Raw genomic sequence first — 18,004 nt, 5'->3', positions numbered from 1 at the left:
CCCCCCCCCCCCCCCCCCCCCGCTGCGGGCAGGCGCTCAGGCCTAGCACACCTGGGCTTCGTGACTCCCACCTTCCTGCTGGGGCTTGAGGCTGAGGGGGGAAGGCAGAAATGAGGTGGGAAAGAGAGGCGGCTTCCTCATATGATCCCCCATGAACACAAAGGTGGCTGGCTGCCCCTGGTGGGGGGTGACTGGGAAAGCACACCAGGGGGCCTCCTGGGCCAGAAGGGTTTTATTCTCTTGGCGTTCGTTGCATGGATGTGTAAATACGTGAAAATTTATCATGTTGTATACTTAAGACAGTTATGTCTTAATTTTAAAAAGAACCCATTTTAATTGCCCTAGAGGTTGTACACATGCCTTCGCCTCATTGGCTGGAGTTTAGTCACGTGCTCACTTTAGCTGCAAGGGAGGCTGGGAAATACTATCTGTAAACCAGCTAAAACGGGGGGCGGGGCACGGGTCAGTCCCAGTTCTCATGTGTCACAGTCGTCACAGTCTCTGATCAGTATTCTCATGTGATGTGAGGCCCTTTGTACTGCTGAGGTTATTAACAGCCTGTGTTTCTCATTGACTGCTCGGTGTACGCTTAATCAGTTTAAATATTGTTGGTTGGGGCCCACTCCCCAGGCTGTTAAGGATGTGCCGGCCTCACAGGTCTTTCCTTCCAGGCTCTACTTAAATCTGGTCCTCGGCAACGTGAACGTGACCCTTCTCAGCAACCAGGCCAAGTAAGTATCCTGGACTTTAACCTGGCTTTCTTCTGGAAAGGCATTGTGCTCTTTCAACTCCTGGAGAGATGAGACCAAGCTAGAATCTTTGCATGAATGAAGAAAATGTTAACACTTGGGGCTCCGGCTCTTGGTCTTTCTGACACCCTCCTCGGTGGGCAGACCCCCCAGGGGAGGAGGTGTCCTCTTTCCTTCACAGAGTCCATCAGTTAGGTGGATGGGACTGTCCGCTTCCTGTGAGAAGTGGCCCCTGCTCCAGTTCATGCCTTAGCGTACACTTTTAGGAAGCAGACAGTCACGTCCACCCCAAAATCTATCAGTTTCTAGGAAAACGGAGCCATGGAGTTTCCCCTGCTGGAACTGGCTGGGGGAGGAGACTGTGTCCCTACTCCTCGGTCATCCCCATCATGCCCTGGAGTCCAGGGACATCGGAAGTTTAGCACTTCGGCCCTCGTTCCCTGATTGTCACCATTCATTCAATGCCAGCTCCCTCCCTTAGTGGGACCGGAAGGTCCTTGTGGGACGTGGGTGGCAATAGGTCAAGGATCAGATGGGGTGAAGGTCCTACCCCCCAGATGGGATATAGTTCTCTTGCTATAAATATAGTAATAGCTACACAACCTCTCCTGGGGGTGTCTGTTGCCGCAGGTTTGCCTACAAGGATGAGTATGAGAAGTTCAAGCTCTACCTGACCATCATCCTGCTCCTGGGCGCCGTGGCGTGTCGCTTCGTCCTTTACTACAGGTAAGACAGCGTGACAGCGTGACAGGCATGCAGGGGGCAGAGCAGTGGCCACGAGAGAGGGACCCGGGGTCTCTCCTGCACCTGCAGTGTTTGGCGTGACAAGATGTAGATAGAGAAGAGCCATTTCTCATGAGAAGTAGCAATCCCGTCCACCCTACCTCTGTCCATTGAATATCTGCGAAATGGCTACTGGATATGCCTTACAATGTCATGATTAAAAAAGGGGCCAGTGTGGCATATTTATGTAATGGAATTCCGACGTATGCTACAAAGCACACAAATCCTGAAAATACTGTTACGTGAAAGAAGCTGGTCGCAAAAGGTCACATATTGTATGATTCCAATTATATGAAATATAATTGAAATAGGCAAATCCATAGAGACTGAAAATACATTCGTGGTTACCAGGGCAAATGGGGCGTGACTGGTCGTGGGTAAGGAGTTTCTCCTGGAGCGATGAGAATGGTCCAAAACTAGATGGTCGTGATGGATACACAGCTCTGTGAACATACGAAGAAAACCTTGACTGAATGTGTACTTTAAAAGGGTGAATTTTATGGTATGCGAATTATGTCTCAATCACAGAAAGGACGAGAGGAAAAAGGAAAGGAAGGAAGGGGGAAGGAAGGAGTGAACAAAGAATGAAAAACAGAGAAAGAAAAAGGAGAGAGGCATGGGTCACAGACCGTCTGGGCTTGAATCCTGGCTTCGAGACGCCTTGGCTGTTACCATGGGCCGGTTCTCCCCGGGGGCCTCAGTCTCCGTCTGTAAAGCGAGGGTGACACCAGTGCCTGCCTCACAGGGTGGTTGTGACAGTTCAGTGTGTCAACGCTGACCGGCCCAGTGCACGGCGCCTAGCAGTGCTCAAGGGCATCAGCTGGCGGTGCCTGAGCAGGACAAGGCCAAGTCTGGGGGCTGAAGCTGTGCCGCCCAGTGGGGGAGGGTTCGCTTCTCCCTGTCACCCTGAGTGTTCTGCCTCAGCGGAGGTGGCCAGCACAGCGTGGGCATTCGGCCCACGTGTTAAGGGTTTATTTCTTTGCAGGCGCTTGGCTGGGAGTCCAGTCGCTGGTCTGGCCTCTTGAACGTCCAAACAAAGGCTCTTTTAGACCCTGGGCCTGTGCCCGCCCGCTGCCTCAGGCCTGGCCCGTTTCGCTGGAGGGCAAAGGTTGCCCACATCAGCCGCGCCTGCTCACATGCCCTCTGGAAGGAGGTGAAAGTTCCTCCTGAGCAACCAGATTGCCCTGCACTGGGACCTCTAGGGCCCTCAAAGGGCAGGCCTGGGGCGTGGGGTCCAGCTCTAGGGATCTCGTTCCCATTTCTCCCCTCTGCAGTGGTCTCCTAGGGGACTTGCAACCCAGCGGCACAAGCTGGGCGGCTCGAAGCAGCGGGCACTGTCTGCTCCCAGTCCCGAGGCTGGAAGTCTGAAATTGAGGTGTCGGGGGGACTGAGCTCCCTCCGAAGGCTGCAGTTCTTTCTCGCCGCCGCCCGCTTCAGGCGGGCGCTGGCCACCCTTGGCTTAAAGCTGTTTCACTCCAGTCTCTGCCTCGCGTGCCTCAGGCCTGTCACGTGGCCTCCTTCCCTGTGTGTCCCTTGAGTCTCCTTCATGACCTTCTCACGAGGACACTGGTCATTGGCTTTAAGGCCCGCTATGACCCAGGATGACTTCATCCTAACTCATTGCCTTTACAGAGACCCCATTTCCAAATGAGGTCATATGCATGTTTTCAGGGGGCACTAGTCGACCCAGTACACTTTCTGTGGGTTAAAAATAGGACAGGGAGCGGGGCTGGACAGGTGTCAGGATCCTCTGCGCCTCTCCCACAGGGCGGCCTGCCCTGCCGTCTAACCGTGGACGAATACCCTCACCTCTCCTGGCCCGAGTTTCTTCACGCAGAAAGTGAGGCTAAGGGGAGCTGCTTGGCAGGATGGTTGTGAGGATTAGATAAAGGCGTTCAGAAGAGCGCCTGGCACCCGCGCGCTGTCCCGTGTCGTTCTGTGCTGAGCCAGGGCGGGCAGGCAGGAGAGCACAGCCTGCTGTGCCGTGCGTCCCAGGAGCAGGAGTCTCTTTCCTGACTGACTCTTGCCCCTTTGGGACTGTTTCCTTGCTGGAGGCCCCACCCAGGGGTCCTCCCACGGTGCCTAAGTCCACAGCTGGGCCTGGCCGGCCTCCTTCACAGCTGGGGGTTCCAGGCCCAGCTCCACCACTCACGAGGTCAGCACTAACTACTGGGAACTTGCATTGCGTTGGCCTCATAGGACCTTGCGTAGAGCCCATGGCCTGTCTGTGTCGGCTTCCTCCTCTTGCCTGAGGGCCAGAGGACGCCTGCTCTGTCCGTGCTGCCTGGTCTTTCTTCAGGTTTCGGCTGGAGGGTTCGGTGTGTCCTTCTGCTGCCTTCAGGCTAAGGAGCTGCATCTGGTTAGGATGGCCCTCTGTCCAGATGGGGTTTTGAAGCAGACAGCAAAGAGGCGGTCAGCTTGGGTTGGGGGGTGGGGGCTTCGCGTGGCTCTCGCTCCAGTGCTCACCAGCTGTGTGGCCCTGGGCAGCTCACTTCCCCTCTTCCGAGCCTCAGTTTCTTCATCTGTACAGTGGGAAGTCGTGTTCAGTTTGGGCTCCCTCAGAAGACAGCTCCCCAGGAAAAGCATTTGAATGACAGGATTTTATTCAGGAAGTGATCCCAGGAAACACAGGTGGGGAATGGGAAGGAGGGAGGAGAGGTCGTCCTGCGGGTACCTGGAGTTCGGTGCTGCCGGGGAGCGGGGGACAGTGTAGAGTGTCCCTCAGTTATGCCACCTGAGGGGCGAGGGAGCAGGGGGGTTTGACCTTCCACTGCTGTTGTTCAGGGGGAGTCAGGGACCGCTCCCACCGCGGATTACTTCTGTCTGCCCCTCGTGCCAGCAGAGGGAGCACAGGGGCCTGAGAAAGCCCCCAGGTGAGCCAGGAGGGGTGGCGGGTTCTGGGCATGAGTGTGCATGTGCGCCTGCCACAGGGACCAGTTTTGTAGGGTTGTTGGCGGGTCTGTAGAGACCGTCTGCGTAGAACACCTGCAACATTGCACGTTCTCGGCGGTCAGAGCTGGCCTCGAGTGGCGGACCGAAGGATGGTCCCCAGAGGCGCACACCTTTTGGCACCTGACGTGGCGGGAGGTCTTTGCAGGTGGATTACGTTAAGGATCTTGAGACGGCGGATGATCCTGGATTATCCAGTGGGCCCAGTGTAATTACTAGCGGCCTTATAAGAGGGAGACAGGAGGGCCAGTGTGACAGAAGGAGGCGTGGTGACAGACGCAGAGGTCAGAGTGACAAGACGAGGAATTCAGGAGGCCTCTCGGAGCTCGAAGAGGCACGGCAAGGGCCTCGCTCCCTGGGCCTTCGGAAGAAGCGCAGTCCTGAGGACCCTCTCGGACTCTGACTGCTAGAGCTTTAAGAGAATAATCGCGCGTTGCTTTGAGCCGCTAAGCGTGTGCCCACGTGTTGCAGCAGCAACAGAAACTCACGCACTTCAGCAGAACAGAGAAGCCCAGCACCTCGGGCATGTCCCTAAAGTGCCAGGGCCATAAAGCTTTAGTTTTACTTCTCTCTTTACTGATAAGATAGAGGAAAACAACAGCGAAAAATATCCTGGTCACCACCACTCGCTACGGGGCCCGACTGTAGGTGAGCGCAAAAGTCAGGACCTCAGTGGCCCTCTGCTCTGGGGCTCCATCCCTGCTCCCCTGCCCCGCCCCCACTTCCTGTCCAAGTCAAGCGAGACGTTGATTTTCTCAGTTAGGTGTCTGAGACCCATTTCTCAGACTTTGGACACTCTGTGGTGCTTCTAACATGACCCTAGGGAACACGCACAGGTCTTCCTAGGCTGCAAGCACTGTCCTCAGTACCTCACGCATTAAGTTCAGCGGGTGCTCACGGCAGCCTCCACGGGGCGCAGGGGAGGCTGTTACTCTCCCCACGTCACGGATGGGGACGTGACAGTGCGGGAGAATCCCTAGGTTGTCCAGGGTCCCCCAGCTGGCAAGAGGTAGAGTCTGGATTTGAACTCGGGCCATGAGTTTGCAGAGCCTGTGCCCGACTCTCCCGAGATTGCCTCTGTGGGCGACAGTTCAGCAGGGCTGGGGGCTGAGAGCCGGTCATTGTGTCACATAGCTTAAAAGACAGCTTCCGACATCTTTTATTATTGTTAGAGTCGTATCTTCCTAGGGCCATTGTAGTTGGGGAGAAGGGTCACCCAGTTCAAGGGCAGAAACGGAGTAGGGGACGGGACAGCGGTGTTTTCCCTCCCCGCGGACAGATAGCACCCACTGCCGTCACTTCTGTCCCCTGCCGAACGGATCTGTGTGACTCTGGGAGGTACAGAAGCACTTCCGAATTGGGTTGGAGATAGAGCCTTCATCCAGGTCTTGTCAGAGAGACCGGTTGTGGTCGGGGAGCTCTCTGTGGGGCCGTCTGCTGCAGGCTCTCCCAAGATCCTTCGCCCGGAGTGCTCACGGAGGGGACCAGCCTTCCCGTTTCACAGACGGCAAAGCCGAGGCCAGGCCGGTCTCTGACAAGGTCACACGGAGCGTGTCTGCCCGCCCTCCACTTTGACCCGGCCGCAGCACAGCTCCAGCCACCCACTCTGTCTGCCTTTAAGGCCTGCTCTGCCCAGCTCCTGGCTGTGGTCACCGTCCAGGGGGCGGGAAGTTCTTAAGTTCATCTTACAGACAATTCAGGCCGTAAGAATCGTCTGTAATGAAGTTTACAGAACGTTTAAGGGGACAGAGGGAGTTGGGGTCTTGACAATGCTGACAGTTTCAAGTAGCATCTTGAGTTTTCTGCTTGAAGTCCTTCCGTTTCACATCAGACGTAAGAATTCCGAAGGGAGCCAGGTCGTTGTGGGCTGAATGGCCAGGGGAAGAGGGGGGATCCTGAGCTAGAGCCGTAAGGGCAGCTAGGATTCAGGGAGAAAGATGAGGAGAGGGGCAGGCGTTCTGGGTGGAGAGAAGATGCCTCAGAGGCCGGACCCCCTCTGCCTCCCGGAGGGTTGGGGGTTCTGAGGCACACCTGTGTGGGCCGCCCTCGGCCTGACCGGCTGTCCTGAGGTGGCGCTGGGGATGGCCGACCCTGGCACTCATGCCTGCTTCACGCTCAGGACTGCTTCTCCACACCAGGGTGACAGACGAGCTCTTCAACTTCCTGCTGGTGTGGTACTACTGCACCCTGACCATTCGGGAGAGTATTCTCATCAGCAATGGCTCGAGGTAAGTGGGGGCCTTGCTTTGAGGGGGTGTGGTGGGGGGGAGAAAGAACTGTCTCAGAGGGGAGGCAGGTGAGGGCTGTCATCCTCGGCCGGCCTCGCCCCCTTCTTCAGAGGCATCTGTAACTGTTCATACCCAGAGCGGAGGAAAACTGCTTACCAGAAACCCTAACTCAAATGGGCTCAACATAACAGGAAATTCATTGTCTCATGTCAAGGACAGGTCTGTTGGGGCTGACTTCAGGTAAGGCTTCATCCAGGTGCTCAGCGTCATCAGGACCCAGCTTCTTGCGCTCACCTACGCCTTCTGCTGTGTTGTCTTTATTCTCTAGCTCCATGTAGGGGCATCTAGCGGCTCCGGACTCACATCTTTACTTCCAGCATGAAAGGGCACGTTCCTCTCTTCCCAGAATCTCACTGGGTGCTATTGGCGCTTACTGGGTCACGTGCCTGTCTCTGAACCAATCACTGTGGCCAGAGAATGTGCTGCTACGATTGGCTGGGCTTGAGCCGTATGGCCACCCCTGTGGCCGTCACTGGAAACCTAGAAGCTGCATGTCAGGAAGGGAATGGTTCCCCAGAGGACAACTAGGATACTGTCACTAGTGGGATGAATGGATTCTGGTGACAAGACTGGGTGGTCTCCCATAGAAAGATGAGAGAGTCTCAGGACTCAGTTAGTATCCATGCTTGCCTATTTTCCATAGTTCTGATTCCTTTTTGGGGTGGCCATTTGAAACCCCTTCATACCATTCTTGTCCTTGTCCTTTCCTGAAACAAAAGGAACAACCTCTGCCCCCCTCCAGGGGGCTAGTCAGGAACAACCAGGAGCTATGTGTTTAAGATTGGGACATCTGCCAAAACCCCAGATAATTTGCCGCCTTCTCACTTTTCTGCCCAGTGGTCTCCTGGGTCAGATCCCTGCCCTGCCGGGCCTTTCCCATAGAGCCGTGAGGTAAGGGCTGGGGGGACGGTGGCCGTCAGGTACGTGGCCCTGTAGCGGGCAGCCTTTTAGAAAAGATCAGTGTTTCTCAAACTGCCCTCATTCCTGTCTCATCTGCACCATTTTTGCCATGTCCATATATCACCTAGATGATAATTTCCCCACATTTTAAATCGACCTTCCCCTTTTTTTTTTTTTTTTTACTTAAATATTTATTTTAAAAGGACACTTTATTTCACCACCATTCATGGAAAACCAGCATCAACTGCAGGAAAGGGGAAGTAGTATAAAAATATCTTTTTGTTTTCCTTGTCTAATTTTTTTAAGTCAATCATTCTTGCTTCCTGAAGGCTCTGAGCCTGAGCTCTGCTCTCTCATGTGTGTGTATTTGTGTGTAAAGCCGGAGATGCGCAGATCTCGAGAGGCGTTAAAGATGTCCTAGCATCTAACCAAGACTCCTTGACTTAATCAGGAGAATGGAAGGAGAATGGAAAAGATAATTCAGTATCATCTAGCGCTACACCCGAGTTATCATGCAAAACTTGGCGGTACGTGCCCCATGCTTTGGGAAACACTGAAGTAGAAAATCTTACCAAATAATAGCATTGATAGTTCTCCTTAGTTTTCGTATCTTTCTGCTGTCGGGTATGGTTGGGGGAGAGCCAGAGTAGTACGTAGTGGGGAGATGGGCCAGGGCAAGGCCTTCTTGGTGCTAATCCTCTTCCTGTACCCATGGGCCTGCTGTCAGGCTTGGAGTTTCCCCCTTCTGATGGACTCATATTAAGAGTGTTCTGGGGCATATTGTGTCTCTAATGGTCACTGACATTTTAGTAAGAGCTACTCTGGTCTGCTCTTTTTCTGGTATGACAAGCTGTGGATGGGGGCGTTACCAGAGAAAAGGGAGCACAACGGAGTGGAGGTCCCTACAAGTGTGGGGCGCACCAGAAAAAAGAGGATGAGGACAAAGGGGGGAAGAAATGGAGTTCCAAAGGCAAGCCTTATTTGCCTGATGCTTTAGCAGGGGCTTTTGGGGGGGGCTTCCTGGGAGCTTGTGCTCTGACAGGACAGCAGGAAAGGTTGTCTCCGAGCTTGTAAAGCAAAGCTGTGGATGTGGGTCCATTCTGCCCCCATCTGTCATTAACTACACATTTATCAAGCGTCTCCTAGGTGCCAGACTCATCTAGGGACTCCAAGATAGGTCACACCCTGTGCCTTTTGGGAACATTCATAGAGTTGTTTTTTTTTTTTTTAAAGGCCCATTAATGGCAAATATAGTTCAGTAATCTCAAGTTGTAATGGCACCTTTCCTCTAGTCCTGTCCTGCCACTCTGGCCTGGGGCAGGGGTTTGGATGTGGTGGCACTGGGGAGTCTGGAATGGGTGGGGTGGGCCTGTAGGTGCCTCATCTATACAAGAATGACTATGGGAATTGTAGCCAATTTGTGGGGGAGGGCGTACGGCAGGTGGGCTGGATCTAGCTGACCAAATCCCTGACTCATCTTCAACATCTCTTGGATATTTAGCGTCCTTCCTCCCCCAGCTCCTTCCCAGAGCTCATTTCTCTTGGGGGCAGGCAAGGTTTCCCCTCACATTTGGGCCTTACCAGAGAATAAGAAATGCACAGCTAAGAGCACAATGAGGAGGAGGAAGAAGGGGGTCAGATTGGGATGGATTCTACCTCTTTCATCTCTGAAGTGTCCCAGGGGAGCTCAGGAGTTCAGGGTTTGTACCTGAGCCCATGGTCTTTGTAAAAATGAATCAAACCCAAGTTCTGCAATGAGGCAAGGTCCTTGGGGCTGTACCAGTGTTCTAAAGACAGGTGGAGCTGGGCCATGTGGGCTTCCTAGAGGCTTGCTGCCCAGCTTTGGTCTGACCGAGCCTTTTTCATCGTTTTCCTGGTTGCACCTGAGGCCTGAGTGAGGGCTGTGGTCAGGGAAGCAGGCCTAGAGACGTAGGGGTGTGGCAGGACTCCCCCATCATGGCATAGTGCCACCCTTGCTCTGTGTCTGATGCCTCCCATGTGAGATGTAGCTCATTAGCTCAGTGCAATAAACAAGTCAACTTCCCTTGCAAATTTTGCAATTGATGGAAAACTACCTAAGAGAAGTAAACATGAAGGGGATTTATAGGAGCATAAATAGTTCAAGGAGGTGAAAAGGTCTCAAATGATGTTAATAACCTCCTACCTACCTATTTTGTTGTCCCCTGCACTGATTCCCAGCAGCCCAGGTCAGCATCCTACTGGATCAGCGATCCCAGAGAAGCTTCTTTCCTCCACAAGTCTAGCTGTGGTCTTGAGATAGACTTCTGATTGGTTAGGCTCAGGTCACATGCTCATCCTTGAGCCAATCACTGAGGCTGGAGGGATGCAGCACCCTGATTGGCTGGCTCTGGGTCATGTGCCCAGTTATATATCCTAGCTCCTCTCCAGTCACCCAGACTGAGTCGGGGAGTGACTTGGTTCCCTGAAAGGAAGCGGAGTCCTGGAACCATGATGGGGGGTGATTGACAGGCAAAACATCAGATGTACTCTACAGTTAATTCTGGGCCAGGACGAATAATGGATTAGGGATCGTATTCATTTTCCTGGCAAGTCGGCCCATGGGCACCTGGCTCTAATGAGCTTTTGTAGGGATATTTCCCGGGATACAGAGGTGTAGGGGTGGCAGGCAAGGGAGGGATCCTCAGTGTAGAAGCCATTTCTTCAACTGCCCAGATTACCGGAAGCACAAAGCCAGAAACAGCCCGGGGTTGAATAGTGGCTGGTGCACATAGTCAAACATCACTATCCATACATATTCCCTACAAATGTGGACAAAATGCTCTGAAGGGAGGGCCGTGGTCTCCCGGGCACAATCCCCATATACCAGGACATGCTGTCCCTACGTTCTGGCAGGCGTGCACCACTCTTCCTGGGGCATCTATTGTCTGCTTATTAGCCCACTAGCCCCTGCAAGCTTCATTTCTGTGGCAAAACGGGCCCAGAGACCGACTGCTAATAAGTGCAGGTTTCTTTTCGGAGTGACAAAATTGTCCCCAAACTGATTGTGCTGACGGTTGCACAACTCTGCGAATATATACTTTTAAATGAGTGAATTGTATGGTACCTGAATTATATCACAATAAAACTATTATATAAACATACACACGTGCACAAAACCTACCCAGAGCCCTGGAGTATGCAGATGGACCAATGGGGCTGGGGAAGAAGCGACTCCGAGCCTCTCCCAGGGCCGTTGAGCTGTGTTTATTGGTGGCAGCTGTCATTGCTGTGCTCCGGGCACTGCAAGCTGTGAAATTAAAAGCTGCTGCTCAGCAAAGCTGGCTGTCCAGAGCCTGTGTCTGGCTCAGGCCGTTCCCAGATGGAGAAGAGGGCATTTCTCAGGGGAGCTTTGGAGAACAGGACAAAGGAACGTGGGGCTTACCAAGACCCGAGGACTTGCATGTGGCTTTGCAGAGAACTGAGGAGGTTCCAGAGAAGCTTCTTGGGCGTTCTTCAAGCTGAAAGTCTGAGGATGGGGCCAACTGCCTTTTCTATCAGATTAGTGCCGGGGCCCCTCATAGATTCTGACAGGCAAGACAGACGTGGGGCGGGAGAGACTGGGAACAAAGAAGTGGATGGATGTTTTGTCTTGTCCTGTGAATTCACATGGCACCTGCAACCATCTCCTGTCATCTCTGTGCTGGTGGCATTCAGACCAGCTGCGGCTTTCACCAGCCGCACCTCCGGGACCTCACTTTATCCAACATTTATTAAATGCCTACTGTTTACCTAGTGCTGTTAGTGCTAGGAATAAAGGAAAAAGCCTTATCCCTCACCATAACCCTTGAGGGACCCACAGGCCATTATCTGAACACTTAATTTATGCCCAGAACTATTGTGGGCTGCAAAGAGAAGGGATGAGTAAGATTCGGTTTCTGCTCTTATGTCTACGTTCTGATTGAGATGTTTTAAGACCGCGCAAACCCACATATTAGGATGAAGCAAGTGAAGACCTCGGTGACACATCAATTTTCACCTAATTAGTTGGAGGGTTTAGGGAATCAAATATTCCCTACTGCTGATGGGGGCATAAATTGGGATAGCAATTTTGGAGGGTAATTTTGACAAGTCCCAATGAACACACCCTCTGAGCCAGCCATCCCCCTTCTTAGAGAAACAGTGTCATCACACTAGGGGACTTCCACAGAATGTCGTGGCAACATCGAGGATGATAGTGACGATCGAGGAACAGCCAAGAAGACTGTGGCAGAGCCACATCCTGAAATGTGATGTGGCATTTAAGAAGCCAGTGACAGGTCTATAGGTACTGGCCTGGGAGTCAAGACAAGAGAGCAAGTTACAGGACAGTTTTGGCTAAAAAGAAAGCCTAATCCAGCAGCTCATCTCTGGAACCAGCAGATCTCCAGTGTTTTCTTCTGGTGGGCCTCCGTCCCAGTCCACTCCTGAGAGTGAGTCCTGGAGGGAGGTGGGTTGATTGCTGCCGTGGATGCCTCAGGCGTCCTGGTCACTACCGCTCAGTCCTTGGGAGGATGAGCTCGGCCGCTCTCAGGCTGCATTTGGCCAAGCGCATCCCTGCCATGTAGTGTTCAGATAACTGAGCTCTGGTAGAGGAGTCGGGGAAGGCCAGAGAGGCCTGAGACACTCAGGGACTTTGACAGGCACAGGCGTGAGGGCCCAATGCTCATCCTAGGCTGCCCCTGACACTGAGGAGGGGGTGTGACAACCATGTTCCCTCCCCAGTGCAGAGTGAGAGCCCTGAGCCGGGGGAGTGCCGAGTTCTGACAACAGAGTCCCCACAGCTTCTGGGCTGGGTGAAATCAATTCAGGGAGGGACGACGGCCTCTGTGACAGAGCAGCAGATGAGCCCAGGGCGCAGGGCTCCCATGGAGCAGCTGCGTCTGGCATGGTGCGACGTGCTGCGTGTGCGGCCCGTCATTTCTCTGTATCTGTCCGGGATGACGTAGGTAGCTGCAGCTCTGTGTAAATGTGTGTGGGTGTGTGTGTGCTGGGTTTATCACTGAGCACCTGCTCGGAGCCAGGTAGCATGGGTACATCGATGAACCAGACAGACAGGATCCCTGCTCTTCTGGAGTTTACATCTGAGTGGGAGAAGGGATTCAGAAAAAAAAATGAGGAAAAAAAAAAAAAAATTCAGACAGCGGTGAGCACCATGGAGAAGATGAAACAGGGCAGTGTGATCCGGTGTGGGGCTGCCTGACTGTTGTAGATAAGGTGCTCGGAAGGGGGTTCTTGGAGCAGGTGACAGTTGGTCCAAAACTTGAATTTTGACCAGGAGCCAGGCAGGCCAGCGTGTCGGAGCAGAGGGAACAGCAAGTTCAGATGCCCTGTCAGGCAGCTCGGCTGCCACGACAAAATACACGGCCCGGGCAGCTTAAACAACAGAGAAAGATTTTCTCACAATTCTGGAGGCTGTCAGTCCAAGACAAGGGGCCAGCAGGTTGGTTTCTCTTGAGGCCTCTCCTTGGCTTGCCAACGGCCCCTGTGTCCTCATGTGACCTTTGCTCTGTGAGTGTGCACACTCCTCCTGTCTTATAAGGATCCCAGTCCTGTTGGACCAGGGCCCATCTTGTGACCTCATGTAGCCTTAATTATCTCATCAAAGGCCCCACCTCCAAAAACCATTGCATTGGGGGCTAGGGCTTCAACATATGAATTTTGGGGGAAGACAGTTCAGCCCGTAGCAGGCCCTGAGGTAGCAGTGGTCTTGGTGAGTTCAAGGTGGAGATGACAGGGAGGTGGGGCTTGCAGTCACCTGGAGGTTAGGGCTATGTCCTGAGGGTAGCTGGAAGCCACCCGGAGGCCCGAGTGCTTCTGCAGGCTAATCGGTGGGTGGCTTATGTGTGGCTGGCAGTGCATCTCTGCAGGACAGGGTGAAGGGCCAAGTCATGGCATGGATCTACTTCATGGCAGTTTCCAGGCTGCAAAGCAGCCCCTGCACACGTCTGCTGGGAAGCTGGGAAGCTGGGGGACACCTGTGTTTCTCCCCGCTTCAGTTCCTTTTCCTTCTCTTGTTCTTGCCAAGAATTAAAGGCTGGTGGGTGTCTCACCACTACGTGTCCACCTTCCTGTCCGGAGTGATGCTGACCTGGTGAGTGTCTCCTGCCTGCCTCACCCCCGTCGACTGCCCACGTGGGGACCAGTGGAGGATGAGGGCACTCCGATGGGGCTTTCGAAGGCCATGGCCTGGCTGACTTTGGAGCCATGAAGAAAGTGTGAGCTTAGAGCTGGCCCGCAGGGACCACCTTCCCCAAGCCAGCTGGGGAGTTTCCCGGGGAATGTCCTGTCCTGCTGGCAGGGGCCCAAGTGACTGGAGCAAGCACAGGGGTGAGGCTGTGGCGCCGAGGACACCGAGATGCGGAGAGGGGGAACAGATGGGGCTCCGCTGGTTCCAGAAGGGACTTGGAGAGCGAGGGCGTTAACTGGGTCTAGCCCCAGGGACACCGGTGGTAAAGGGGGTAGGAATCGGGGACCTCGGTTTAATCGTGAAAGCTTTTCTTATCTCTTGGTTGGACTGGGGTGGGCGGGGAGAACTCTGATCTCGTGGCACACCTGACCTTTGCCTCTCTGCTCTGCAGGCCTAATGGACTAATTTATCAGAAGTTTCGCGACCAGTTTTTAGCGTTTTCCATTTTTCAGAGTGAGTGTCTCTTGCCTAGATTCTGGGGTGGTGGGGTGGCTGTGTCTTTTGTGGGAGGAAGTGGAGATTGGGGGAGGTCCCTGGCCAGCCTGGGGCAGGGGAGGGTCCCAGAAATCCAGAAAAGAGCTCTCTGCGCCCCAGATGAACTCCATCCTTCCGCCCAGTCCCCAGCCCGGGGAGGGCGATGCCCTGACCCACCCCCACACCTTGGAGCGCCAGTCACTGCCTTCCCCGCCCACCCCAAGACCAGAACTGGACCAGTGTCGACCTCTGGGAACTGACTGGTGTTGAGGGCACTAACTTTGTTTTCCTCAGAATGGAAATATGTTCTTTTTCTCGTGTAAGAAAAGCTCTGGATTTACATACAATGCCCTGGTCCCAGGGGTCGCCTCTGGAAAAGGGGAGCTTGGAGGGATGGGGACGGGGGAGAGACTTCCTTTTCACCAAGCACCCCTTTGTTCTCTTTGAATTTTATACCGTGTGCATATTGCCTATTCAAAAAGTACAATTTAATTTTTAAATAAAACCCTGGGTACAAACAAGCACAAATATATAAAGCTGAGAATGAAAATTACGTACAATCCCGCCCTCAGGGGGCGACCACTGTAAATAGATCCGTATCCTCTCAAACAGTTGTTCGTCAGCACGTACACACACGTGCTGCATTATGCACAGTCTACCAACGAGCGACCCCTCTGTACTCAGAGCCGACCTTACAACCTGGGTTTTTTTCTTTCAACAATGACCCTGGGCATTTTTTTCACGTGGAAACACAGTACTCTCCCTCCTGTGACCACAGCATCCCATTGTGTGGCACTGTCTCTTGCTGTCTTGTCACTGCACGCAGCTCCCAGCTTGGTGCTGCCATTCTTGCAAGCACCTTTCGCGTGCCTGCTGCATGCCTAGGAAAGCTCTAGAAGTTTCTAGAGTACCTGGGGGCTCAGTCGGCTCCTAAGATAACCCGCGCTCTCTTGGTATTCTGGATAACAGATAAAGTGGGTTCAGACTGAGGTGTAGGTGTGTGTGTGGCGGCGGGGGCAGCGCAGTGGGAGAGGGATGTACCCAGGGCAGCCCCCTGCCCTCCGGGCAGGGAGGACCCAGCCACCTAAAGTAGAAGTGACACCTAATCCTCTGGGCTCCGTGCTCCCCCTGCAGGCTGTGTCCAGTTCCTGCAATATTATTACCAGCGGGGCTGCCTCTACCGGCTGCGGGCTCTGGGGGAGAGGAATCATCTGGACCTCACGGTGGGTGAGTAGCCCGCCTGGGGGGTGGAGGGACAGGCACCGGCCCCTGACCGCTCCCCTAGACCTCACCCTTAACTCCCCACACTGGGAGCATGTGCTAGTAAGGACGTAACGACACTCAAAGCCGGGGCTGCCAGCCTCTACCCAAGTTGCTTTTCATACGTTGCGGATTCTGTTTCAGCTGATGAGTTGTGAGGCCAGCCGTGTGCGATGCTGGCTTCTCTCTTACCTTTTTAAGTGTCTGGTTTTTGGCTGTGCTTTATAACATACGTAATGTTAGCCTAGTTCTGCCATGCGTGTACATAGCTCAGTGTAGTAGTATGTCTGCACGTGGATATGTCTATCTACACATACATCCACGTATATACGTTAGGAACATGTGCGTAACTGTTTTAACTCACAGTGGTGGGGACTCAATCAAAAGCTCGGAGATCCCTCACCTCAACTTTCAGGGGAAACGATTTTTAATAAAACTCTGCTATGTTTTGCGATGGTCTTTTCCATCGAATTATTCTGCAAAGGGGGCCCCACTTTGTCAAGACTCGACTGAAACGATGCGTTCAGAAGTCCCCTACAGAATGCAAATTAAAGAAATTGTTAAACACGCGCCCGGGGCATCAGCACTCCACAGTTTCCTGGGCAGTTTCCCGACCACACTCAGGGTCGTCAAGCCCACCTAGTGCATGGCAACTCGAGAGCAGCCGGGGAGCAGCCGGGGAGCAGCCGGGGAGCAGCCGGGCCGGTGACAGGCGTTCCGCACGTTCCCTGGGTTATTTTCATACGTTCCTAGTGAGCGCACATGTGCCTGTAAGAGGCGGAGGCGCGTGTGCGCGCCTGGCTAATCTCAGGGTGGGGGGCATGGCTGGGCGGTGGGGGCTCGGCGGGGCCGTGTGGGCAGCCGGACCCCCTCACACGGGCCCTTCACGCCCGCCCTCCTCTCCACAGAAGGCTTCCAGTCCTGGATGTGGCGGGGCCTCACCTTCCTTCTGCCTTTTCTGTTCTGTGGCCACGTGAGTCCCCGGGGAGTTTGTGTGTATCCGCTGCTCTGGGCTGACCCCTGGGAACGGAAGGTCCTCAGGCGTCTCCCGCAGTCACCAGCCAACCCCGAACTGGGCCCTGTGGGGTCCAGGGAGGCCAAGGGCAAGGGCTACTCTGGCCTAGGGGACCCTGGTTTCACTGAAGGGGGGTTGTCAGTGTCTCAGGGCAGTTGGTACCAGAAGGCGGGGGACCCTGGCCTTCCCACGAAGGTCCCGGGGGAATGCTGGGGTGAGCAGTGCCCTCTCCCTCCTAGTTCTGGCAGCTCTACAATGCAGTGACGCTGTTTGAGCTCTCCAGCCACGAAGAATGCAAAGAATGGCAGGTATGCATGTGCCTGTGCGTGTGCCTGTGCGTGCGCCTGTGCATGTGCCTGTGCGTGTGCATGTGCGTGTGGCAGTGGGGGTGGTGTCCTGGGGAAGGCTGGGCCGGCTTGGGGAGAATTCTCCCCTCAGCCACCCCCTGTACCCCGCTCTGTGAGGCCCTGCTGCCCAGCCCGCTCTGCTCCTGGGGTCTGGGAGACGGTGGGAGGGAATTCGGGAGGCCAGGGAGGCACTCAGTGGAGGTTCACCCCCTCGAATGCGATGGGACTGAGGGAGGAGCCCTCCCCCACACGCATACCCAGGACCCTGCCTGACCCCGAGGGCTGCCCCACGTCACCCAGTCGGCCCAGATCTCTGCCTTCCGCTGGCAGAACCCCGCAGTTGGTGGGGTTGTGCTGAGGGGGCTCCGAGGCCCGGGGGTGGGGGTGGGCCCTTCAGCAGGGCAGCTGATCCGAGCCGGCACAGCCTTTCCCTGCTGCCCCCTCTTCCTCCGGCCCGCCAGGTGTTCGTGTTGGCGCTCACGTTCCTGGTGCTCTTCCTCGGCAATTTCCTGACCACACTCAAGGTCGTGCACACCAAGCTCCAGGAGAACAGAAGCAAGGCGAAGACGCCGTGAGCCTCGGGGCTGTGCGCCTGGAGTCCCGGACTTTAGACCGCAGGGGATCCCAGTCGGCACCCTCGCGGCCGATTCGCTCCCCAGCAGTGCCAGTGGCCCCTGGCAGCAGTGACCTCAGGGGCCAGCGCCCCAACCGGGAGCAGGGCCGAGGCCCTAGTCCCCCGCCTGGATGAGAAGGATGTGACCCCAGCCCGTCCTTGCAGTGTTAGCCACCCAGCCTCCCTATTTATGACGTATTTAATACCGAGTCCTCCCCACTTCCCTAGAACCTCCGTTCTCCCCCTGCCGCTCTTGGCCAGACCAGGCCAGTCTTCCTGGGGGAAGGCTAAGCCTCAGGGAGCCCCTGTGTCCCCACTCCCGCATTCCAGCCCCTCAGGGTGGGGTGTGGACGTGCCTCCTGGGATTGGATGTGTGACCTGCTACTTACAGAGTCCCAGGCGGGGGTGGACGGAAGCCCCTGGGCGTCCCGCGGGGCCT

The 18,004-nt window shown here is 54.8% G+C and overlaps 1 protein-coding gene across 2 annotated transcripts in view; it reads left to right on the top strand.

Moving 5' to 3' along the window:
* Positions 1-17,921, top strand: part of TMEM120B (transmembrane protein 120B) — a 34,340-nt gene extending 16,419 nt beyond the window's left edge. The window contains exons 3-11 of one of the 2 annotated variants that reach the window (XM_023528204.1): positions 672-731; positions 1,380-1,475; positions 6,620-6,709; positions 13,695-13,760; positions 14,248-14,309; positions 15,465-15,553; positions 16,499-16,563; positions 16,845-16,913; positions 17,414-17,921. In XM_023528204.1, coding sequence (XP_023383972.1) covers positions 672-731; positions 1,380-1,475; positions 6,620-6,709; positions 13,695-13,760; positions 14,248-14,309; positions 15,465-15,553; positions 16,499-16,563; positions 16,845-16,869 — 553 coding nt within the window. In that variant the 3' untranslated portion in view covers positions 16,870-16,913; positions 17,414-17,921. Of the gene's footprint in view, positions 1-671; positions 732-1,379; positions 1,476-6,619; positions 6,710-13,694; positions 13,761-14,247; positions 14,310-15,464; positions 15,558-16,498; positions 16,564-16,844; positions 16,914-17,413 lie in introns of both variants that reach the window. The other variant, XM_011355757.2, reaches the window with a different exon arrangement.
* Positions 17,922-18,004: the final 83 nt, after the last annotated feature.

Source organism: Pteropus vampyrus, unplaced genomic scaffold (assembly GCF_000151845.1).
Source record: "Pteropus vampyrus isolate Shadow unplaced genomic scaffold, Pvam_2.0 Scaffold23, whole genome shotgun sequence".
Taxonomy (NCBI): domain Eukaryota; kingdom Metazoa; phylum Chordata; class Mammalia; order Chiroptera; family Pteropodidae; genus Pteropus; species Pteropus vampyrus.
Note: the sequence above shows the minus strand (reverse complement) of the source record. Positions and strands in the feature narration are given on the sequence as shown.